The following is a 26,452-nucleotide window of genomic DNA, read 5'->3' on the forward strand; positions in this document are numbered from 1 at the left end:
TACACATGACCCCCTCAGTCATGTGACCTTGGACACTGATTTTCGCTCCAATCTGGTTCTTTACTTGGCCACAAGGGGGCTGGAAGTGTTACCCTAAAAAGTGTGATGTCTCTCTTATAAGTGACTTGATTTCGATTACATTTTTATTGTAGGGTCTCCTAGCAAGGATACATCACATTTCATACAGGTTTTTTATTTGGCCTAATTTTCAAGGTCACAGAAGTCAAATGGCATAAATTGGCCGTTTGAGTGTAACTATGGCATGTTTCTGAACCACTTTCGGTCCGATATGATTCTCGACTTGGCCACCAGGGGGCCAAAACTAAAATGACAAGGCCAGGGCCATTGTGCTCACCGTATAGATATTTGGTGGTTAGGAAATTATACTGGTTAAGAAGCATGCTACATGTTGACCCAATTTAGGTCATTTGTGACCTAGTTTATCCAGTTTACAGAGGTCAAACTCTAAAAGTGTCATTGACAGTGCCACATTATGTCATATCTTAAAAGTCAATTCAACCTCCATATGTGGAACTGACCGTATCTGACCGTCCCTGTCCGTGGATCACCATCATTCATCCTGGCGTTTCCACTATTTAACCTCCCTATGTCATTTCATCTGCCACTAAATGATTCTTAGGTGAGCACAATGTCCCCACGACATTTCATTTCCATCATATTCATGTATATAATATTATGACTTTTCCATGTATCAGATATGCTCGAAGGGTAGATTTGTTTAATTGCTATATTTCAGTCTCCTTCTCAAGACTCACAAATGAGATAGTAAATTGAGCTAAACACCAACAAACATGACAAAGTTAAGAGCTAAGTTGGAGCAAAGGCAAAGGCATGCCAAAAAATAAGGGGAACAAACTTTAATTGAAGAAAACCTCTGTGTAGAACTAGTACTAAGACGGTCAGACTTTAAAAGGAAGGACATTTTGACTCGTGCTATCCCGCACTTTAACTTGAGGAAGTTTTGACAGGACACCACAATAAAGGATGTACTTGTCGTCTACAAAGATCAGCAGTCAGTTGAATAAACTGACCCGTTTGGAACTGAACATTTTTGTTTATAAGCAAGAATAGTCATGGTCAAATGTGCCATTTTCAATACAATCTTGAGACAACTCGGATTATAAAACATATGACATTGCAGTATTCTGATCACTAGTGCAGGCCCCAACTTTAACTGATTTAGTCTTGTGCAAGGTTTTTGACTTTGAACTTTCCTTTTACCAGGTGAGAAGCCCCATGTGTGTGATGTGTGTGGTAAGGCCTTCTCAACCTCGAGTTCTCTCAATACTCACCGTCGCATCCACTCGGGAGAGAAGCCGCATCAGTGCCGTGTTTGTGGTAAGAGGTTCACTGCAAGCTCTAATCTCTACTATCACAGGATGACACATAATAAGGTGCGTAAAATGATATCACATTGAAACAGTTTGTGGCAGCAACTTTTTGCAAATGCCAAAAGGACATGTTTGTTAGTTTGGTTAATAAATGTGTTTTAAAGGGACAATATAGGCAGCAGCTAGGCAGGCAAGACAAAGTTACACAAAACCGCCAATAGGGGTCTCTCATATCTCGCAGCAGGAGGAATATATTTTGTGCCGAGGGCCCTTAATGTGTATACTCGTCACTTGAAGTTGGCCAAATTAGCCTCTCTGCTCCTGCCTATAGTCCCCCTTTAATGAAATGTCTCACATACATTGTGCTGTCTTGGGGCAACAAAAGACAGGATCAGTGAATCGATCAATGTTTCCTATTGTTCAGTAAAAGTCTAACACAGTCAAACTTCATTGACCTTGAACTCTACAGAAAGTGGGACGTATCTTCATATTTCGCATTTAGAGGCTTTTTTGGCATCTCTACATGTTGACACTTATTTAGGTTGTAGTGTGATGGTTGTTATTGATCTTAATCAATCTTAACAAGCTTAACATTGTACTAGAAACATTTTGAGCTTGACCTGTTTTCAAAGGACGCAGAGGTCACACTCAAAAATTGGCATTCAAAGTGGCCTGTTTTGTAATTATTTGTACTTGACTCTTCAAATTTGATATAGACATCTGCTAGGCATCTCCAAATGTTGACAAGGAATTTGCTCAGTCTGGCCTACTTTGAGGTGCAGGTTTTTGGTCAGGGTCATAAAATCCTATGTGGAGCATAATATGTACCTCAAGAAATCTTCGCTGTGTGATCTTCAAATGATTCTCAGTGATTAAGCTAAACAGTGAATGAAAAACACTTTGAACTTGACTTAATTTTTAAGGTCACAGGTGTCTTAAATGAGTCAAAATTTACGTTTTAACGTTAGAAAGTGGTCAATTTTTTTTTTCATCCCTATTTAGAAAAGGAAATACATGTACTGAAAATTATTAAGTTGATTCATTCATTCCCTACTGTTATTTGTTGCTGAATATGAGCACAAAGTGTGTGGAACATATGATATTAATGCCATGCGTGAGTGTCGGTGTATGTAAACATTTCATTTCCATCTTATCAGACAAATGCCTTGGTTGAGCTGTCAAGGTTTTGGTGGGCCAAATTGGTTTAACAACACATGACAATTGCTATTGAAGCAAGACGAGATATCGCACATTTTTTCACACGTTGTAAAATGTTATACCTGCCACCACGTGTTGGTGCAGCTAGATCTTGTGTATTTCCGTGAAACTCCCCAATCCATACGCCCAGCGTTATCTCCCTGACCTTGTCAAATCAGGAAGTTTAATTGTACAAGTGCCGCCTGAATTGGCGACAACTCATAAGATGGGGTTTCCTGTCTGACTTACTGTAGTATTTGAAGGGTTTACCTTTAAGTATATGGTATGTCATTTAAGCTTTTATACACGGACTAAAATTAATGTTTTCAGGAAAAGCCACACAAATGTAGTCTGTGTTCCAAGTCGTTCCCAACACCTGGTGATCTCAAGAGTCACATGTATGTCCATAACGGATCGTGGCCATACCGGTGTAACATCTGTGACCGTGGCTTCAGCAAGCAGACAAACCTGAAGAATCACCTCCTCCTTCATTCCGGTAAGTTGCAAACTCATGAATTACCAAACACACTGATGAATAGGGTGTAGTGGTTCTTGGTCCATATCCTCGTAAACCATGGAATGGGATCAGGTTCAGGGAGATGTGGAGCTCAATAATCGCACAGTGACATCATTGTGAGACCACGCTGATAATATGCCGTCACTGAAAAGGAAGTAGCATTGTATTGTTGAGGTAGCATTAATTGTGACCTTGGGATACCTTGATCTTCCAAGAATACTCTCAACTCTGCTGTATAAGACCAGATCATATAATTCTTGCCCGCCCATTACATGTTAATCATACATGTAGGATTACCCAAAATCACGATTCCAACCAATAAGGTCTGACGAGAATTTGTACAGGCCTAACACCCCTAACCTGAGCCGAGTTGAGAGTTTATGAATATCACCCTTCAAACCATGGAATAGTCAAAAAAAATCACAGTTGAATAATTTTCAATATTCCATGGCTTGAAGTGCGATATTTATTTTATCATACCAAATCACTATGTTGATTTGATGTACCGCCAGAAAGACCCGGGTTAATCGATCACACAGCCATTTTTCTTCCGTGATGTTACCATAGAATAATGCCATACAATAGTAAAAATTATTGTAGAGTCACGTGGTACTGAACTCCACACTCTGATTGGTTCACATACTAATGAGGTATGATAGGAGCGAATATCTAAGAGTTAAAAAACATCAAAATCACCAAAAACCTTCAAAAAAAGATTTTTTAAACAACTCAAATCTCACCCTCGAGAATAAAATACTGACCTTTTCTCAATATTGGGGAGGGGGGGGGGGAGGTTATGTTGTATTCCAGTCCTGAACCCAGTATGGTGAAATATTCACTAACTAAATGCTTTATGAATATTTTTCTGAAACATGATGCTGTATTGTGATGAAAATATACAGCTGGTATATTGACAGCTTGTGGGATGTTGATGCTGCCGATATATATCATGGTTGCTATTTTACATTGTAGGTGACAAACCACATGAATGTCAACTTTGCGGGAAGCGTTTTGCCCTTCAATGCAACCTGAGGACTCACCAGAAGACACATGAAAGTATGACATGATTGACTTTGTTAATATTCTCATCATTTAAACATAGCATATCAACAAGTGTGGGAATGTGTTCTACTTTTGTCAACTGATGTGATGGAAGAAAATATGAGATTGGGACATGAATTCCACCTCCCCGTAGATAATATTGACTCAGCAGGCAATTGTACAAAAAGAATGGCTCTTTCACCCAAAGAAATTAAAACCCTAAAGAATTGGATGCTATTTTGTTCTTTAAGGGTGAACAATTATGAATCCCCTTGGGGTCACATGGGTGATGGCTCATGAAATCAAATGATTATTATCATTGCTAGATTTTTGAATGATATGTGTAGAATCCATTATAACTATCAGTAACAATACATAAGAATAGAATGTGCGTGTATATGTCCAAATCTTCATCAGCAGACTGTCTGACATGTTCACAGAAAGTGACCTAATCTCAAATCAGGCAGGATCAAGGTTTTTGATTGCGTCGACATGATCCCCAGCATAAATAACTTCATCTGTAGTTGTGGCAAGTGTATGCCTGTAAGCTCCCCACCTCCCTACACATATGCGCATCAATGTAGAGAATACACCATTTATATAAGTTATACTGTCATTATGTTAATTAATGAGAGCGAACAGTTCAGCTTAAAAAACTTGCTTGTTGACCATGACAATATCATTCATGTGTGTCTACTCAAGAATTAAGGGGTTTGAGGGGCAGTAATTGAAGCTTTCCTTTTGAACTCCTCCATAAATAGCTCAGCTAAGAACTGGTGAGAGGGGGCAGCCTCATAGTCTGTTCATATATGACCAAATTGAATGGACAGGTGGTGTCTCAAGCACTATTTTCAAGAGTTCCCCAAACACTTGGGGAGGCAGTGAGGTCATATCACTACCAAGTTGGGTCACTATCCGTGAACATGTCCGACAGTCTGCTGACAACATTTGGATATATATGCTGTGTCAACACACTAACCGATTGAGGGACGCCAGCACAAAATGCCTATCTTGCATGTGAGAGGCCTATGTGAATCTACACATATTATTATTTTGATTAGCTATGTAGCCAATGAATGACGTCACCATTGTCTGATATTCACTTTCTGTTTCAGATGAGCCTCAGGAAGAATGTTTCAAATGCGGGAAGATGTTCCTAACACAGATGCAATTATTGAACAACGGCTACTGTAAGACCTGTATGAAGTCATTAGGAGGAGCCACTGCTGGTCCTGAGTGTGAAGCAAAGAGGCAAAAAAAACAAGATGTACCAAAACCGTTCAAATCAATTACGGAATTCTTAAAACCTGATGAGAAAAAACGGACAGACAATCGCCCTCTTGGTGTATTTCGTTATCCGTTTTTAGGGCCACCAATGGATATGGCGGCGTACTCCGGTGCTTTGTTTCGTTCCACTGGGATTCCTGGGATAACACCCCCCGATGTTCCATTGCCTGTTGCATCCAACCTGCCTCATTTGCCATCTTTTGCCTCCTACATGTCTGCAATGCCATCTATGATCAACTTCCCTGGGGAGAGTTACCCTCAGAGACCAATTGGAACTAGAGCTAAATTGCTACAGAGAATTGTGCAACCTGGGAATGTGCATCCTGGTACTTCTTGGCCGAATATTGTTGCAAATACTGTGCAATCTGATTATTGAATTCACTATAGAAAAGACACCCTGGAGACTCAATTCCCCTGACTGCCGAGAAACTTATCATGCCTTCTAACTTACCTAGCACTCGGCCCTGGAGTGCTTCTTAAGGCCTGGGAGAGAGCTGCCTCACATGATACAACTGTGTCCATCTGGTAGCATGGACAATAAGACTTTACATGCACTAATATAAATGTACAGGCAAATAAACAAGCGGAATACTCTGTGGTGAATGGCTACTTTCCAAATTGTTCGCTATCGATAGGACAAACCGATGGTGCCTTTTCATTTATATCACATGCAAATCATGCTCGAAGAACCTAATTACCAGATGAACACAACAATATTCCGTTGAAAAACTGACAAGTTTTTTCAACTATATTGAAGAACTTTTAACTTTCCCAGGACCGGCCAGCTCGGCAAACTGGAAGGCCGGCTTAATTCTCGGCAATTTGGGGAATTGATTTTCCAGGGTGAAAGTACTCTGTTGAATTGATAATATAAATGAGAAATAGTTTATTGGCTTAGTGTAGACAGCCATTGACATAGTGTGACATCGCACCAATACTCTGTATGTTAAATTCGTCGATTATGCCGACACCTTAGTTAAGTTGACGCAGCATCAAGCGCAGGTCTGTTGACAACACTATGATGCCTATCTTAGATTTTGCATGACATGACTTCCATTTTACCATCAACCTCGTAACCGCTTTCACATTCGATTTAAATTATCAGTAAACAGGGTGGTCAAGAAAAAACGCAACCGGATACTTCCACTACCAGGTGGTTAAAATCTTTCTAGGAGAGGAATGATACCAAGATCGACCGATTCTGTTCAGTAATTTTTGTTTTAGAGACGTTTTTCTTGGCCAGGTTCAATGTAGAAAAACGGAACGCTTTTGTTGTAGGTATCAAACATCTTGGTGGTGTGCTGAGGCCTGGCCATGCTAACACGACCTTTACTCAGTTGCAAATGGTCATTAGGAACATTGTCGACATTATCTCATATCAGTATTATTACCTTCATTTAATCCACCTACTAACTAAGTTTGATTTACCGGCACAGTTCGATTTTTCCTATGTGCGAATGAAGCCTGTCAGTGCTTCACTAAATAGGCTCTAAAACAAAAATTACTGAACCAAATTGGTCCATCTTGGTATCATTCCTCTCCTAGAAAGATTCCCCATCCACTGATATCAATGCTTTTAACCTCCTGGTAGTGGAAGTATCCGGTTGCATTTTTTCTGGCCCACCCTGTATTTTCAAGGGAGATTTCAGAAATTTGGTGATAACAATTTATCTTAGTGGGTTCCAACAGATATTTCATAACTGACCAGTGTGTAATCCTCTCATACTGTTTTCATTCTAATCAGCTATTTGGTAATAATAGACCGTATTCTTGAGGCAGCTCGGGATGAGTATAAACCGTGAACAATAAGAATAATTGAATTCTTGCTTGAAACTTAGTGATCTGTTTGCACTGGTAGGGCGACATTTTTATTACCTCTTCATATGCTGCCTTCTACCCTCTATATACATTGCACATGTACACATTCCCTCTGTATATAAGTGTATATATCTTTCTTTATAGTGTATTGTTGATATATTTATTAGTACCATGGAGTGACTATCTAAGCATTAGCTTTGACTTACTACAATATGTAACTTTATATCTGTAAAAGACCATTTAGTTCTTCAGACTGATGCTCAGTCAATGTCACTTGCAACACATTCAATGACGACAGGTTGTGGATATTATTGTTGCAATCATGATCTACACTCCATCAACACACTCACAAGCATCCCCACCTTTGCCAAACTGTCAACCCTTAAAGTTAAATCAACACCTTGAATGCCGCGTTTTTTCCCCTTATTTGTACCCAGCGCCATGCCATCAGCCTAGAACAATAAAGTTTGGCCCCTTGGACCCCATTCCAGATAGCCATAGCTCTTTGAAGTCAGCTTGATCTTTTAAAAGAAGTTAAAACTACTTCAGTGCACCAAATATCTATATGGTGAGCACAAATGCCTCTGGCCTTTTCATTCACTTATGAAATAAAAATAGGAGGAATAAATATATTTACCGGAAAAACTCTGTGCTGTTTCTTTATTATGATAGTCTTTGTTTGAGTGGTATGTTTCAAAGCATTTTCCGTGGTAGAGTGGCTCTGTTGGCAGTAAGAATGTGTTTCTTTGCATAGGCCCTATCATAACTAGCAAATTACCCGGGAGCGGGCATGTTGAAACTGGGTAGTCTATACCTTGAATTGCATAGGCAGAAATATTAAACTACATAGAAATACTGATTTAACAGAAAATGAACAGTATTTGTTGCCTTTTGCTATTCAACCTTGGTATGTCGACGACTCATTGCCTAATATCAGACCAGTGAAAGACACGTTAATATGCAAGCAATGGTGTCCTAAGGTCCAGCACATGGTGCAGGTGTAGCTGTCTCAAATACCCCAACCCCGCCCCCAGGAAGAGTGTGCTTCCCTATTTGTGCTAGATTAAAGTATAGTTCAATACAAATTGATAACAGGCAACACCATGCACAAAGATCAAAAGCAGAACCTGGGACTTTTAAAAATGTTACACCAATGGATAAATTATATGCTATTTCATGATTTTTGCACAATGCATTGATACCAGTGACAGGCCTGTTTTGAGACGGGCCTAAACATTCTAGGCATGTCAGCTATCTGAGAAAGTTAGTGTATGTGTCGAGTGTAAGTGTTTGGCACTATCAGTTCAGACCGTCATTCAATTACTCTGTGCCGAGCAATTTGATTGGCCACCCGTTTATGATGGTACGTCCAACAGATTACCTGGCGCGAGTTATCGGCGGTGAAAGGAGGAGACTTTAGGACTGATATTCAACACCGATAAGTTGGCATGGAAGAGGGGGACTTTTTTTCGCCAATCATATGGTTTATATATGATTTCATATTGAATGTGGAAATAAAAAGGCCTTTGTCTTCACGCGAAAGTGTTTAAATCGACTGAGAAAGAATTTCTGTATGTAAAAATGTACAGAGGAATTTTGTGCCGTGACCTTGTCCCGCGACAGCGTGTAACCGACAATCACCACCTGTCATCTTGATGTGAAATTGATGTAGTCAAATAAGTTATATTTTTTCACCTTGCTGAAATGCAGTGTGATTATGTCAACCATGACTTGACTTGATCCTCACACGACACACTTTGAAGTTGGCAGCCATGTTGGACTGCAGATCAAAGGTGGTGTTACTGCACAAGTTCTAATCTATTTACGTATGTTGTTATACGATTTATCTGGTCAATATTTACATGCCCTTTACGAAAATATAACACGTGTAACATTATTTTCCATATGATGTCACAACCTGTTCCCATGAATAAATAAACGAATGAGCTAATACAAAATAATACGTATTTGTTCTCTTTCCGTTTTCTCTCTGTACAACGACGATTCCCCCGAGGTCTCCTCTCAGGTCTGACGTCAAAACCCCTGCATGCCAAGCCTGATCATGACGTCATAGTCCCACCTACAATATTGCCATTTGTCAAGTGTCTCAACAACATCCATTGCTCGATATGATGTCACAACCTACTAATACCATGCATCATCTGTAAACAACTGCCGACACGACCAAGGTGTCTCAATCAAGAACCTTGCTTCATATGATGTCACAACCTTGGTATAAGACCATGTCCCTGTGGACAATATTGCCATCTGTCAAGTGTCTCAACAACATCCGATCACTCGCTATGATGTCACAAAGACCATGCACCACCTGTAGACAACTGGTGACACGACCAAAGTGTCTCGATCAAGAACCTTGCTTGATATGATGTCACAACCTTAGTGAAGACCATGTCCCTAAAAGACAATATTGGCATCATTCTATCAAGTGTCCCAACAACATCGTGCTCGATATGATGTCACAACCTACTAAGAGAGATAAAACAGTCACAACCAGGCCTAGTCTATCTTGGGAGCTCCACTGTGTTGTCAAATCGATGAGAGAAATAAGACAGCCACAACCAGGCCTACTCTATCTTGGGAGCTCCACTGTTTTGCCAAATCGATGAGAGAGATAAGACAGTCACAACCAGGCCTACTCTATCTTGGGAGCTCCACTGTTTTGCCAAATCGATGAGAGAGATAAGACAGATCACAACCAGGCCTACTCTATCTTGGGAGCTCCACTGTGTTGTCAAATTGATGAGAGAGATAAGACAGCCACAACCAGGCCTACTCTATCTTGGGAGCTCCACTGTTTTGCCAAATCGATGAGAGAGATAAGACAGATCACAACCAGGCCTACCCTATCTTGGGAGCTCCACTGTTTTGTCAAATCGATGAGAGAGATAAGACAGCCACAACCAGGTCTACTCTATCTTGGGAGCTCCACTGTTTTGCCAAATGGATGAGAGAGATAAGACAGTCACAACCAGGCCTAGTCTATCTTGGGAGCTCCACTGTTTTGCCAAATCGATGAGAGAGATAAGACAGTCACAACCAGGCCTACTCTATCTTGGGAGCTCCACTGTTTTGCCAAATCGATGAGAGAGATAAGACAGATCACAACCAGGCCTACTCTATCTTGGGATCTCCACTGTGTTGTCAAATTGATGAGAGAGATAAGACAGCCACAACCAGGCCTACTCTATCTTGGGAGCTCCACTGTTTTGCCAAATCGATGAGAGAGATAAGACAGATCACAACCAGGCCTACCCTATCTTGGGAGCTCCACTGTTTTGTCAAATCGATGAGAGAGATAAGACAGCCACAACCAGGTCTACTCTATCTTGGGAGCTCCACTGTTTTGCCAAATGGATGAGAGAGATAAGACAGTCACAACCAGGCCTAGTCTATCTTGGGAGCTCCACTGTGTTGTCAAATCGATGAGAGAGATAAGACAGCCACAACCAGGCCTACTCTATCTTGGGAGCTCCACTGTTTTGCCAAATCGATGAGAGAGATAAGACAGTCACAACCAGGCCTACTCTATCTTGGGAGCTCCACTGTTTTGCCAAATCGATGAGAGAGATAAGACAGTCACAACCAGGCCTACTCTATCTTGGGAGCTCCACTGTGTTGCCAAATCGATGAGAGAGATAAGACAGTCACAACCAGGCCTACTCTATCTTGGGAGCTCCACTGTTTTGCCGAATGGATGAGAGAGATAAGACAGTCACAACCAGGCCTACTCTATCTTGGGAGCTCCACTGTTTTGCCAAATCGATGAGAGAGATAAGACAGTCACAACCAGGCCTACTCTATCTTGGGAGCTCCACTGTTTTGCCAAATCGATGAGAGAGATAAGACAGCCACAACCAGGCCTACTCTATCTTGGGAGCTCCACTGTTTTGCCGAATGGATGAGAGAGATAAGCTTGAGAGCTTCACCATGTTGCCAACACGATGAGAGAGATAAGACAGTCACAACCAGACTCTAGTTTGGGAGCCCTACTGTGTTTCCAACGCAGTAAGAGAGATAGTAAACATGTTGTCAAATCAATGAGAGAGCTATAAGACAGGCCTGTCTCAGAAACATTACCAAAGGTAGGCGGTCTGACTGCAGGATGTTCTCTACTAAAGACAAATTCACAACTACTTGGGTAGGGATTCCTACCCTTACTTGGGTAAAGATGGGATACAACACAATAATCTACATGCAATGGGAAAATTGATGAGTCTTTCTCTCATGAACATGCCTTTGTCCGTCTGTGACACTCAAGGCACATGATTGTACCCAATCCCGACACTTACATGGGTAGGGATGGGTCAAACACGAACGTTTGAATTCAACAGGAGTATTGAGGAGTCTTTTTCGCAAGATGTGTTTTTGACGGTCTCAGACATGTCTTGTCCAATACTGAAGGGACAGGACTGTACCCCATTCCTGCCTTTACTTGGGGACCGATAGTATAGCTAACTGGTGCAAGCGAGTTAAGTTGTGATGATATCTCCATGTCTTGGTCTATAAAGCCTTAGATCCTTCTCAGAAATTATTTCTTCTGATAAAAATATGCATATATCAGCGATGACAGAAAATCAGGGCAAGATTGTCTCGGAGCACATTTCCACCCAAGACAACAATGTAAGGGCTCCTCCTACAGAAATATCCTCCGATGCAGTCGTAGGAGTTTGCTCAAGCGAGGACAGATTGTGCCATCTTGTAAGCTCCAAGATCGAGGTGCCACAGATCCAGACAATATGGTTTCTCCAGATCGTGACTATCCATGTACTGAGATTGATGCCCCGAGATCAGATTATAAAGAATTAAAGAGACGGTTTTTGGGAACATAATATATTTTGAGTAGACACACTCCATTAAAATATTTACAGGTGTGCTATAATGAAACTTTCAAAGGTTTGACCGGTTGTTGTGATGTGGAGCTTTTTGCACCAATTTGATATTTACACAAAATATACAAGTTGCATGGACAAATATTTCTCTACAGAAGAATTCATCTGATATGTCGTTTCTTGAACTATTAGTCTCGTCGAATTACGAATAACGAATTTATTACACTCTCACTATAAAATTATAGTACATAGAGGAATACAATTTTACAAAACGTATTTTAATGAAAACAACAAACTACAAAATACAAAATACACCAACTACAAACTGGAACTATGCCTTCTAAAGCATACAAAATAGAACAATAAATGTAATGTTTTACTATCCATTATAAATGAACGGAGGGATGAGAACCTCATCCACTTCATCATCATCAACCAAAATTGGAAGAGAGCTATATAATTTCATACCTTGCTTTATAAATTTGGTCAGCCTAACAATGGTGCCTCTGTTTTCATTGTTTAATAGTTCACCCATTTTAACTATATTTGGCCTTCTTCGGTAACACAAAGGGATAAATTGAACTCTAAGATTGTCAAGTACAGAACATTCAAAAAGAAAGTGAAACTCATCACCCTTTACTGTTAGCTTAAATTTTTTGCATAATCTTTGTGGAGCTGAATTACCATAATTCTTTCTATCATGAACTGGTATTTTGGGAGATCCAATTCTGAAGTGCAGTAGATCATACTTAAGATACTCAGGAAGAAACTTCAGATTATTCTCATAGGTCAATGACTTTTTAAAAGCCGATAATTGTCAAATTCACTATCATTTGTGATTTTTCAAACCATGATTCCTGAAACTTTTCTATACATATTCTGGTTCAACCAAACACCATTAAGGCCACAGCCTTGAAGTACCTCCTTCACCTCTACTAGCCAGGATGAAGTAAATCTGTCATTAACATCCAACATCCTTAAGAATTCTATACCTCAGAAGAGCAATTTTAGAGTTTTTAACAGTGAGCAGACTGCCAAAAGTTTATCATTCTCACCTTAGCATGGATCCTAATAGGTAGTCTGCCTAAGTCACCATAGATAGTTGTATTATGCATAAATTTACTACATTTCGATATCAACTTGATAAACTTCAAACTTTTTCCAAAATCTCCATACCTTCAAAGCCCCAAACCTCACTACCATACAGCAAAATTGGTAAAACACATGCCTCAAACAGATTCAACATAATATTTATTGGGAGCTCTAGTTTCCTGCCCTTTGAAATAAGAGCATACATGGCCCTGGTAGCTTTTTCACTCAATGCTTTTTTGGCTTTAGTGAATTTACCATTCCAGCTGAAGATTATTCAAAGATTATTATATTCTTCTACCCTTTCTATTGGGACTCCACCCTTATTGAAAACAGGTAAATTCCTAAGTCTGACCTTTGACCTTTTAAACACCATGACCTTTGTTTTGCTGGTATTAATCTTTAATTTATTTATCACAAAGAATTCCTGTAGCAAATCAAGTAGTTTCTGCATGTTTTTCTCATTATCAGCGAGTAAAATGGTGTCATCAGCAAACAATAATAAAAACAATTTCATAAAAGTGACAGCCTCGTTTCTTCTAACGTCACCATCAAGTTTGTTAATCAAATTCAGATAGCTGCCACCATTCAAATTACAAAGTTCATCCAGGTCATTCAGGTAAATTGCAAAGAGAGCAGGGGAAAAATTTTCCCCCTGTCTCACACCAATACCTACGGAAGCGTATTAGTGCCAAGTGAAAAATAAAGTTTCTGGCATTAAGGCCAGAGACCTCTATTAGCCAGTGTGTACATTCTGTGTACATTTTAATGAACATAGGTTGGTAAAAAAAGTACACCAAGGGTGCTTTATTTCCCACCAAATTTTATATGTGTTATGAAGAGGCTTTTATCAAAATAACTGTAAAAATTCAAAACATTCCAATACCGATTTGATTTGTGTACAGCATTGCCATGATCATCACTCGTGGACTGATATGGACTTATTAGAATACAAGTTCTAAACTGGCCAGTGACACAATATTTCCTTAAATTAATTATCAAAAAGTATATCCCTGTTATGGCCTGGCTCTGTAGATTAAGAATCCACCAAAGATCGAAGAATAAATCCACTTTCACCCATCAGTCATTTACCACAGCTTCACAGTTCAGTACGGACTATGTGTCAGTGCCACACTTCCGCCTGTGGATGAATACATGTCTCTGCCCTAAATGAATTTTTTTTTTTTAATCACGTACGTACAAGATAAGTACCACCTAATAACACGATAATTCGCGCTATTGCGTATGTACGTGATACTAACGCGTAATTACGAGATAACTAGCACGTTATTACGAGAAAACTATCACGTAATAACGCATTAGTTATCACGTAATAATGTGATAGTTATCTCATAATTATGCATTAGTATCACGTACGTACGCAATAGCGCAAATTATCGTGTTATTACGTGATACTTATCTTGTACGTACGTGATAAAAAAATTTTTTTTTTTACTTGCATGCTCAAATGCTCCCATAAATACCAGATGTATAAAAGTTCGACATTTTTCCTTTGTAAGGACACACATGGCTTAGCTGTTTTACACATGTTTCTGAATACATCAAGAATCTTTCCAGAGATACCATAATCGAGTGGCTTTTTCCACAGTCCTGCTCTCCAAATTGTGTCAAAGGCTTTTTTATAGTCAATGAATGTGCAGAACAATCTCCTTCCAGCTGATAAGTCAATGTCAATGATACTTTTTAGGGTAGAAATATGGTCATTGCCGGTAGAGTGCCCATTCCTGAAGCCTGCCTGGTTTTCAAGTATAATTTGATTCCAATTCAGAATTTTTGTAAGTCTGGAGTTCAGAATTCCAGTGAACAACTTCCCAAGACAACTGACCAAAGCAATTCCCCTGTAATTGTCAGTGTTCTGGCGAAGCCAGTTTGTTTTGATCATGTTGATCAGAACTGTCAGATTTGCCATGTGCTTATGTTTATGTTTACATTGGGCAGAACCACTACCAGGATGATGTCTGTCATGTGATAACTGCTCGCTATTGTTGATTGGCTGCCCTTGCAGTGTTTATTTTGGGAACAGTATAAAGGCCTAGGAGTTCAGGGAACTAATTGCATTCCAAGCTGAGACTTTGGCTGAGTAGGAGCCAACACCGATTTCTTGAGAAGACAGAAGATTGCCAATGGTGGACACCTGGCTGGTATGGTAATTCAGCCATGGTGAGGTGAAGGGTCTGTGAGCGTGGATAGCCGGTACAGGAGAAGGGCCAAGGAAGCTTCTGCTGTTTTAGAACTATGCATGTGGGCTTAGTTCAGTACATGGTGGTACTATATTTGTTGGCTTGACCCCGAGCCCAAGGTGTGTCTGGCGACACCCTTTTCTGGAGAAGGAAGCCATCTTGTCCAGAGTTTATACATTGGAAAAAGCAGACCAGACTTGTATTTTATCTGCTACAAAAAGATGTTCTTTGCTCTATTGTTGATGCACGGATTTGATATACCGGTGAGGTGATGGTGTGGAACATCGATGTTTAGTTGAAGACGAAGTCAACCCATAGATTGTAGGCGTCAGTTAGTGATGGTGGTTTATGGTGCCAGTGTTCAAGAAGTTTGATGTTCTTCCTACCCTGTGAGATGTCCTTGTGAGAGGTCATTGATGTTGTGACGGTTCCGGAAGATGAGACGGCGGTGCCCGTATTTCCCACCCGTACTACAGTAACTCATTGATGATCAGTCCAGTCTAATTTGATCTCACCATTAGCGAAAATCGGTGTCTTGGAATGCCATTAGTCTGGACTTGATTACCTTTGGAGTATCACATCAAATCAGTTAGTGCTCAACGTTAGAGTTTGTCTTTGCTTCACGCTCGGTCGTGAAGTGTTTTGTGTGAAGCACCGGTTGTGTTACCGTTTGTCGGGCACTTTGTATCGTGGACCAGAAGCACCTGTTGTGTTACCGTTTGTCGGCACTTTGTATCGTGGAACACTTTGTATCGTGGAATTATATCCAACTTAACTTAAACTGCCCCTTAGTGGATTGCAACTCCGTTGAGGTGAACAAGCTACAGCTCCGGGCCAAGTGGAGAGAATCGGAGAAGAGAGGCGTCCGAAGACGAGAGCGAGAGGGATCGGCCCAGCTGTGGATTGTGGATAGACGAACTACAAGGATTGACAACGTGATTGACTTGGTTAGTATGGTCAATCCTCGTACCTTTAATACAGTCCTCTAATTTTGATATTGCTTTGCAGCCACGCATTAACAGTCAGTATCATTTAAGAGGCACTGTCTCTAAAAATCAGCCAATATGGAAAAAAATGGCCACAGCATTCTCGGACTTTGGCATGTGTTAATTGCTAATTACTCCGAACAACACATTTTAACAAAAGAGATTTTCCAGGGTCAAGGCCAATACTAGTATGCCTTTTTGGATTTGGTCAAAATTTGTGCTTTGATTGCTTTAATACAAAACAAACAAAAATTAATGGAGCCTTGCCCAGGAAGGTTTTTCATGTCATGAATTTCTCTATAGTCGTACTTCCACCTATCAAATCCCCATGTCTTTTGCTCTTACACCTGAATTGCCGTGTCTAAATAGACCCGTGTGTCAAATCCCCGTGTCTATTAGCCCCATCGAGCTCGATGGGGCTAATCGGGGGCTAATTTAGACCCGTGTTCAACACAGGTTTTTTGATAGGTGGAATCTGAATAGACACGGCAATTGCAAGGTCTAAGAGCCGGCGACAGATGGCGCGGTGTAGTTGCCTCGGTATTGCGCATGCGTGAACACTGTAAACACTCCTGCGAAATTTCTCAGTCTGACAGTTCCCGAATAACACAATCGTTTTGACAGTTTTAACCTAATTTTCTAGAAAGTATCGTCTCCACATGGAACAAAACGCTTTTTTCAATAGAAAATCGCATTTTAACTTCAGTTTGTGGTGGTCGCCATTAAACTCTAATGAATCTCGAAATTCCCCTCTAACCGGAAAGAAACACAGGAGAGCTCCCTACCTACAGCGCACCTGTCGCCGGGGCTATTAACCATTATCTAACACCACTGATAGGTGTAAGTGCGCCCCGGGTTTTTTGACACACGGCGAAGAAACAGGTCTTGAAAAACACGGGGTTTTATGATAGGTGGAACTCGACTTATGTGTCTCTGGATTAAGCCAATATTCTGATTCGAACGGATATCTTGATTCATTCGAAGGACGATTCTGGATTGTGATTCTTAGGATTTTGCTGTTTGATAATATCTAGACAAATTGCATCACTGAAGCAAGCCCCATAAAATTGGGAGATTTTATTGGAATATTAAAATTTTCTTATTACCCAAAAAGTGCTTAGTAGTAAGTAAAAATCACAAAAACAAAAAACTTGCCAGGAAGTAATGCTGGTTGTCGTTTATCAAATTGAGTACTACAGGATTGTGAAATTTAAACAATAAGGAATTTCCTTTCATTGCCATGCACTTGATGCATTTTTTGGCCTTGTGAGTTACTTGTGGCATGTGTGGGTGAAATAGGACACTCCTGTTAAGCCAAGACTGACACAAAAAGGGTTAACGCCTGGATTTAGATAGTTGGCAATCTTCCAAGTTTAATATTTACATTTATTCTCTGCTTTAATTTGAGTTACTCTGGGTAGAAAAGTGAAAACCTAAAGTAACATTTGAGATTCTTTTGATTACTAGTATAGAAGTATGTTGCAGTAATTCACAGTAGATAACTGAGAGGAATGTTTATTTTGGACTGTCCGGGTGTCGCTATGATTTAAAAACGGGATAATATCGAGAGGAGGGGAATGTTGATGAGAAACCGGCTAGGAGCCGTCAAGTCCTAGTGATTCTGAAGACAATCTTAGTTTGATTCCAAAATTGTAGATGGCGCTCGGGTTGGGCGCGAGCTGTAGAAATCACCACGTTGAGAAAATAAAGTCTTCGTCAAGTTTATCGAAATTCTTCGTTTATTGGATTCACAGAACAACACATTGATCGATAGAGACGCTAAATGAGTATGAGCGTAGTAACCAGGACGTGTTGTCCTTAATATGGAGTTCTAACAGCGACATGGTGCACGGTAAGAGGACTCTCTTGAGAGTCTGGTGGCCTTGGCTTAGGATCCATCTGGGGGGATGTGAATGAACTCAAGGAAAAAGATTGTGATGTCTTCTAGACCTTGATGGTTTGGGAGGTTAAAGTGGTACCCTATAACATCCGTGGCGATGTTTTTCGTGACGCTGTAGAAGTGTACTTGAAACGTTCCAGTAGTGAATGCATTGCTTTGCCAATATATTGTATGTGACATTGTCTGCAATAAATCACATTGTTGCTCTTACAACAAGTTTTTGTTTTTGTGTTGTATTTTTTTCCCGTGGTCTTGCTTGTGATGTGTCCTGTCTTGTCCAGACGAGGACAGTATCTACATGTCCTTGAGGAGAGGCATGACCAGCGTGGGGGATTAGTCGTTGTGCTGTGTTACAGCCAAAACTCTACTCTTAGTTTTATTTACAAACATTTTCATATGCACCCGGTCACTGTCTTTAGGTCAAGTCTATCTTTAGAATCAAGGTGAGACACAGGTCGTTGGTTCCATAAGAGTCTGCGTCAAGCATCAAAGAGCATCAGAGCCCGTACCTTGTTGATTTCAACTGAGAACTGAGGGTGATAAAGCTTGTAGTAAATAATGTTAAGTGCCAGGCCATGAAGATTAAATAGGACCGAAGTTTAGGTAGGTGATATTTGATGTACTTCTTGTTTAGTTTGAGTGCCTTATGGAGTTAAACTGAGGGTTGAAGATTCAGCCATTGTCTTAAAGATGCTTACAAGTATTTGTGTGTAGTCTCGCACAACTAGTTATATGAATGGGTCTGTTAAGCAATAATTTGGCTATGAAGCATTAATTTCCATGAAGTTAACAACACATTCAATGCTATTCTGGAGTTGTCCTTATCCCATGCTTGGTCTTAGTTTGATGACTACTATGTTTTATTGGTGTTTCAGGTTGTATGTGTTGTGCAAGACAAGGGGGCGTATATGGGTCATCTTCCAGCTACAATGGCTGCTTTGTGTGTTGACAGTATTGATAGTGAACTAGGCTGCTATTGTTGTGCATGCAATTGACTTAGGTTTCATTCCCAAGCTTAGTGTAGCATCTTACTTGGTGATGCTTGTATATTTGGTTGCCGTGTTTTGCCATTGATAGATCACTGATGGAAAATACATGACGTTCACAGCGCCCTCTTTAGTTGAGTTGTTGAACTAATAGTAACAAGAGCAACACAGGGTGTGGCATATGCCCCAGTGAGCACATTGAGTTGGTGTATTAGGAAAGTGAAGTGTTTTTCAGACAACCCCGGGCAGCTGGTATCATAGCTGACTGGGTTAAGTTGACATTGTGAAAGAGTTATTGGTCTGTAATGCCCACTGTACACGTTATCTTTTTCTACCTACATAAAAAGTTACATGGTTATTACTCAAAGGGTTCTCGTTAAAATAAGCGGAAACAAAAAGTTTACAGACGGCTAATGGATGCACAGACAGCCCGACGCATGGACGAGACGAATGGACATTGGTAAAACATAATGCCTCCGCAATGCATTACGAATTGGCGGGGGCATAAAAATTAATTTGCTCATAAAAATGGTTCTCCTCGCAATTGACGGAAACCGATTTCAAGCACGCCACCCTGGTGGCCATATTGACAATTGGAACAAGAAAGTTTTCGAAAGGAACCTTTCTCTAGTCACCCCCAACGTACATACCAAAAATTAATTTGATCAGACAAACAGCTCTCCTCGAAACTGACGGAAACCAATTTCAAGTACGCCGCCCTGGAGGCCATAATGAGAATCAGAACGAGCCTGTTTTCGAAAGGAACCTTCCTTTAGTAAAGGTCAACCCTCAAAAAAGTTTCGTGGTTATCGCTAAAAGCGTTCTCCTTAAAATGAGCAGAAACGAAAAGGTTACAGACGCCTGACGCCTGACGCCTGACGGACATCGATAAAACATAATGCCTCCGCAATGCTTTACGCATTGGCGGGGGCATAAAAATCTTATTGTACAATGAGTTTTCTATCACTCATGGTTGCTTAAATTTGTATTTTGCAGTCAATCTGAATTAACTTAAATGGGAAAATAATAAAGAAACATTACATGAAAGAATGGTTGTTCAGCATTTTCGAGCTAAGCCCATGGTCAGCACATCATTGACGAAACAGGTTTGAAGAAAGGACTGGTACTCACAACAGGTATGGCTTTAAATTTTGATGCTAAGGGAAGAAGCCTGAGGGCCCGAAAGCCAACAGAGAAAGGTGCCGAATATTTGAAAGAGTTAAGGGCAGGAAACTTAAATAAGGTTTTAGAAAAGACTACCAAGGGTGTCTCGGGTATTAAAGATCTTCTTAAAGAAGGGGCCTCTCATTCCGTTATAGCAGAAGGGTACAAGAACTGGAGGGTGGACTATAAAGAATTTTTGAGTAGTTATGAGTCATACAATGAGGTATTACCACATGATTTGCAGCAGCAGGACAAAGCCACCTTTAAACAATATGCAAAAGACCGATATAGTAATTTCAGAAAGGAAATGAGGTCATGGATAAAGAAACAAGACGTTAGTACAGACATAGACATGGTGATAGCGTTTCCCAGATTGGATTTTGGGGATCACTGGTGTCAAGAACTTCAGTAAGTTCCATCTCTGTTGCTCGGGCTCAAGAAGAGCATAAGATTATTGAGCTTTCAGCTAAAGCAGCCTGTCTGAAGAAACGTCTGGTCTTGGAACAGGCAAAGTTACGACTAGTGTTGGAGGAGGCACAGTTAAAGCTTCAGGAGGAAGAAATTGAAATAGATATCTCCAATACCAAGGTGTTGACTCAGCTGGAGTCAGGGAGTTACCAGGCTTCCATGGCGGAAATCAAGTTGGCAGAGCTAGAGCCCAGGAACCAGCAGTGTGCCAGCCCTATCAAAGCTGATCAAGCTCCACTGAGAGATTCTGCAAAAACATTCGCTCCAAATCGAACACACACAGACGAAATTGACACACCACATTCCCCTGAAAACTTTCACCACAATGGAACTACCTATTACTATCCTCCACCAGCTACCCAGACGGCATCTAATGATGTACTTGTAACAATGATACAGGAGATGAAAAAGCCACAGTCAGACATCAAGAGATTCTCAGGAGACCCTCTGGAATACAGACGTTTTCTGAGACAATTTAATTCCCGCATTGTGGCCAACACTATCGATAGCGAAGAAAGGATAAATTACCTTGAACAGTACACGAGTGGCGAAGCTAATCGGATTGTCATAGGCAAAACATGTATTGATGCTAACAACAGTTACCCAGGTGCCCTCAGGGAGTTAGAAGAACGCTCTGGTGACCCAGCACATGGGTACATAGCACATGCCTACATAAAGAAGGCCCTAGAATGGCCAATGGTCAAGGCTGACGATGCCAGAGGTCTAGATGAATTTTTCAATATTTTTAGCAGAATGTGAGAATGCCGTTCAAGTTGATGGATCAATCAAAATTTTGGAATATCCAGACAACCTCACAAAGCTGGTGCGCAAGCTCCCATACTATCTTCACGACAGATGGAGAAACATAGTCGGCACAATTAAAGAAAGGAAAGGTATCGTGAGGTTCGAGAACCTAGTCCCCCTTGTTAAGAAGGAAGCCAAGAAGTCCATCGACCCGGTCTGGGGCAGTGCAGCACTTGCAAAGGAAGACGGAAAGAATAAAGAAGCTCCCAAAGGTGGGAAGCCAGCGCCAGTCCAGGGAAGGTTCCGAGCCAAGGGAGCCTTTGCCACAACAACTCCAACAACTCCGATAACGAAGAAACAATGTCTTCACTGCGCAAACCCACAACACAGCATTGATCGATGTGACGCCATTGCTGCTTTACCCACGTGCAAAAGAGTCGAGATCGTGAAGGCAAAGCGAGTATGTTTTGGATGCCTAAAATTAGGTCACAGGAGTTAGGAGTGCAGAACGTGGCTAACGTGTAGCCATTGTCAGAAGCGCCATCCAACGGTCTTGCACATGGACAGAGAACGTCCATACCAGACATTCACCAAAACAGAAGAAAGGAAGATAGAAACTTTGCAGCAACAGAAAGTGATCCAGAAGTTACCATGGCTATTATACCAGTCAAGGTCAAGCTCAAGAGTTGCTACAGAACTATAGACACATACGCCTTCCTAGATCTCGGCAGTACCGTCAACTTTTGTTCAGATGAGTTAATGAGGAAACTGGGGGCCAGTGCAGGGCCGTATTTAACTTTTTTGTCCAGGGAGGGCAGTGGGATAGATCGTCGAATGCGATCTGCATGCGCCGCAGGCGCATCCGAACGGGGGGTCTGGTGGCCCCCCCCCCAGAAAAATGTGAAAATAAAAGGTCTGAAATGGCATTTTCCTGGCATTTGGAAGTGTGAATCAATAGTATTTTTACTCTAAAAAAGGACCACTTTTATGAAGTATTTTACAAAAATACCACATTTGGACAGAAAATGTTAATTTTTCATAGTTTTTCATAGCTAGTCTTTACCTAATGTTGCATCATTGTGTATAACCATAGAAGACTAGGGTCAGGGCACTCGACTGGTCAGATTATTAGGGTTGCACCTGAGTTGATAACATCTGCTGTCCATATGCTGCTATTATGCTGGTAAAGCTATGGCTAAGATTAGTTTGTCTTTTTATTACTGTCTGAAAAAATTTTTTTCAACATTTATTGCACAGGGGGGGCAGCTGCCCCCCCCCCCTGCCCCCCCCCTCTAAATACGGCCCTGCAGTGGGAGGAGGACAAGGATTAGTCTAGATACAGAGCATACAATGCAGACGTATGTTTTCAAAGACCTGGAGGTTTGTGACATCGAAGGCGATAACTCTGTGGATATTTCTTAATTGTACATGAAGGACAGCATCCCAGTGTCGTCCCATCATATCCCAAAGAAGGAGGACATAATCAAGTGGCCCCATTTGAATGAGGTAAATCGTCCAGTTATCACAAGCGAGGTCGGCCTCCATATAGGAAACGGAGTTCCGGATGCCTATTCACCTCTGAAGTCCCTCACATGTCCACCAGGAAGTCCTCATGCCGTTAAGACACGACTCGGTTGGGTTACCTGGAATGTAGTTCGCAGCAGTAGTAACTGCAACAGACCAGATATCAGCCATCCAGTAAACCACGTTGAAGTCACAGCAGTCGAAGAGCTGGAAAGGCTAGACAGACTAGTGAGAAGCTCCATCAATCTAGATTTTCCTGAGAAGGGAATAGAAGAAACTGAGTTTTCTCAGGAGGACAAGCAGTTTATGAAGTTGATGGAAGAATCCATTCATGTTAAAGATGGTCACTATGAAATGAAGTTACCCTTTCGAAGAGAAGATGTCCGACTACCAAACAACTACACCCGAGGCCATGAAGCGTCTTTCCAGCCTCAAAAACAAGATGAACCGGAATTCCAGGTTCCACCGAGGTTACAGAGATTTTATGCATGAGATTATCAACAAGGGATATGCCGAAGAAGTCCCAGCAAATGAATTAAATCCAGATGACGGTATAAAGTGTGGTACATCCCCCACCATGGGGTGTACCACCCAAGGAAGCCTGAAAAGATACGAGTAGTCTTTGATTGCTCAGCAAAGTATGCTGGAGTATCTATTAATGATGTACTACTACAGGGCCCCAACCTTACGAACAACCTGGTTGGTGTTCTTCTAAGATTCCGTCGTCATCCAGTTGCCCTCCTAGCTGACATCGAGAAGATTTTCTACCAGGTTCATGTAGCTGAAGAAGATAGGAACTACTTGAGATTGGTATGGTGGCCTGATGAGAGCTTAGAAGCAAAACCGAAGGTATACCGCATGAAGGTTCACTTGTTTGGAGCAGTGTCGTCCCCAAGCTGCTCCAATCTGGCTCTACAAAGCACAGCAAAGGACCACAAAGAAGCCTACCAGAGGGAGACGATCAATGCCATGCTGATAAGCTTCTATGTTGATGATTGTCTCGAGTCCATTGAATCTGAAGCAAAAGCAGTGGCACTCATCAAAGAGCTAAGAAAAATCTGCCAAGAAGGGGGTTTCAAGCTGACAAAGTGGCTCAGCAACAGACGAAGCATTTTGGATTCCGTGCCGACAGAGGAAAGAAGCAAGGGTGCCAAGAATTTAAACTTAGATGAAGACGACTTGTCACCTGGCAAGTTGAGACAGATTCCTTCAGGTTCCAGATAAATATCCAAGATCGCCAAGCAAATAGAAGAGGAATTCTCTCAATCAATAAGCTCAGTCTATGAACCCCTTGGTCTTGCAGCTCCATTCATCCTACCAGCACAGATCCTGCTACAGAGTCTTTGTCATAAGGGCCTCGATTGGGACCACGAAATATCCGGAGCAGACCTTCAGAAATGGCAAATATGGTTACAGAACCTACCAAAATTGGAGAACCACGTCGTACAAAGGTGTCTGAAGCCACTGGACTTTGGAGATGTGAGCTCAAGCCAGCTCCATCATTTCGCAGATGCCAGCGAAGTTGGGTATGGTAACGCCTCCTACATCAGGCTAGAAAATACCAGGGGAAACGTCCATTGTGCTCTTCTGTCAGGCAAGGCAAGAGTAGCCCCACTAAGGAAAAACACCATCCCTAGATTAGAACTGGCTGCTGCTGTCACCACCGTAAGGATGAACCACCTCATCGTGAAAGAGCTCGATTATCCAGTTGACGCCACATACTTCTGGACGGACAGCACTGCAGTGTTACGCTATATAAGGAACAAGACAAGTCGCTTCAAGACATTTGTGGCAAACAGAATTGCTGTTATCAACGAGGGATCAACACTTGAACAGTGGTACCATGTTCCCACTAGTGAAAATCCAGCGGATGATGCCTCAAGAGGCCTTCCAGTCAACCAGTTCTTTTGAGAATGTTAGATGGACGGGTGGACCAGATTTCTTGCTGAAGCCCCCAGACGAGTGGCCTAAGTTCAGTTTTGATGCAGCTTCAACCACAGAGGAGGATCCTGAAATACGGAAAGAGTCTAAATCTGCAGTCAATGCAACTATCGTCGATAGTACACCATTGGCTAGTCTAGAGTCTCCAGATGGCTAGTAATCAAAGGAGCTGTCGCCCGAATGCTGAAGTGGAAAACAACACAGACGGAAGAGGATAGGCAAGCTAATCCCATTGTAAATGACCTTGAAGAAGCCGAAAGGAAAATCATACAACATGAACAGAAGAGCTTCCTCTTGGATGAGATCAACGCCATTGAAAAGGGTATAGAGCTCCGACGGTCCAGCCCCATTCAAAATCTAGACCCGATAATGGAAGATGGAATTCTTCGGGTTGGGGACCAACTGAGTTGAGCACCAGCCTTGTCATTTCAACAGAAACATCCGATACTGATTTCAAAGCAGTCCCTAATTGCCATCAGGATAATTGAGAGGATTCACAGAGATGTTGGTCACCTGGGTAGAGGTGCGGTCCTTACGAACCTAAGAGAGAGGTATTGGATACTGGGAGCCATCAGCCTTATAAAGCAGTTCATCGCCAAATACCTCATATGCCATCGCTACAGGGCCAAAGCTTTGGAACAGAAAATGGCAAACCTACCAATAGACCGGGTGATCCGAGAGGAACCACCATTCACAAGAATTGGGATGGATTATTTTGTCCCCTTTGAGGTGAAGGGAGACCGAAGCGTTTACAAGAGGTATGGAGTTGTATTCACCTGCTTTGCCATCAGAGCAGTCCACATAGAATTAGCTCATACGCTCGACACCAGTTCCTGTATTCAGGCAATAAGGAGATTTATGGCTAGAAGGAGAGCTCCTAAGGTCATTCGCTCAGATAATGGCACTAACTTGGTTGGAGCCAAGAGAGCTGCAAGATTCCATCAAGCGCTGGAACAATGATCGCATAGCCACCTGGCTGCTCCAGAAAGGCGTAACCTGGTAGTTCAATCTGCCAGCTGCCTCTCACTTCGGTGGTGCATGGGAGAGGCAAATACGGACGATCAGGAAAATCCTGTTCTCACTCCTCCAAGAACAAATCATCAAAGTCGATGATGAGGGTCTCGTGACATTATTCTGCAAAGTTGAGAACATCATCAACAGCAGACCGCTAACACAGACTTCAGAAAACCCAAGCGATCTAAGACCATTGACACCAAACACGCTACTGACAATGAGGTGTGGGGCCAACCTACCGCCAGGCCTCGTTGATAGGAAGGATTGCTATGCTAAGAGATGCTGGCAACAAATGCAGCTTCCGGCAGACGCATTTTGAAAGCGCTGGTATTCAGGGTACCTACCAACCCAACAAGAGAGACATAAGTGGAGG

The 26,452-nt window shown here is 41.6% G+C and overlaps 1 protein-coding gene across 1 annotated transcript; it reads left to right on the forward strand.

The window, feature by feature from the left end:
• Window positions 1–1,327: 1,327 nt before the first annotated feature.
• LOC135502384 (zinc finger protein 596-like) lies at window positions 1,328–7,857 on the forward strand. The gene is made up of 4 exons (XM_064795177.1): window positions 1,328–1,415; window positions 2,880–3,045; window positions 4,039–4,122; window positions 5,223–7,857. Exons 1-4 carry the CDS (start codon window positions 1,401–1,403, stop codon window positions 5,768–5,770), a joined length of 813 nt encoding a protein of 270 aa, XP_064651247.1. The 5' UTR covers window positions 1,328–1,400; the 3' UTR covers window positions 5,771–7,857.
• Window positions 7,858–26,452: the final 18,595 nt, after the last annotated feature.

Source organism: Lineus longissimus, chromosome 18 (genome assembly GCF_910592395.1).
Source record: "Lineus longissimus chromosome 18, tnLinLong1.2, whole genome shotgun sequence".
NCBI lineage: Eukaryota > Metazoa > Nemertea > Pilidiophora > Heteronemertea > Lineidae > Lineus > Lineus longissimus.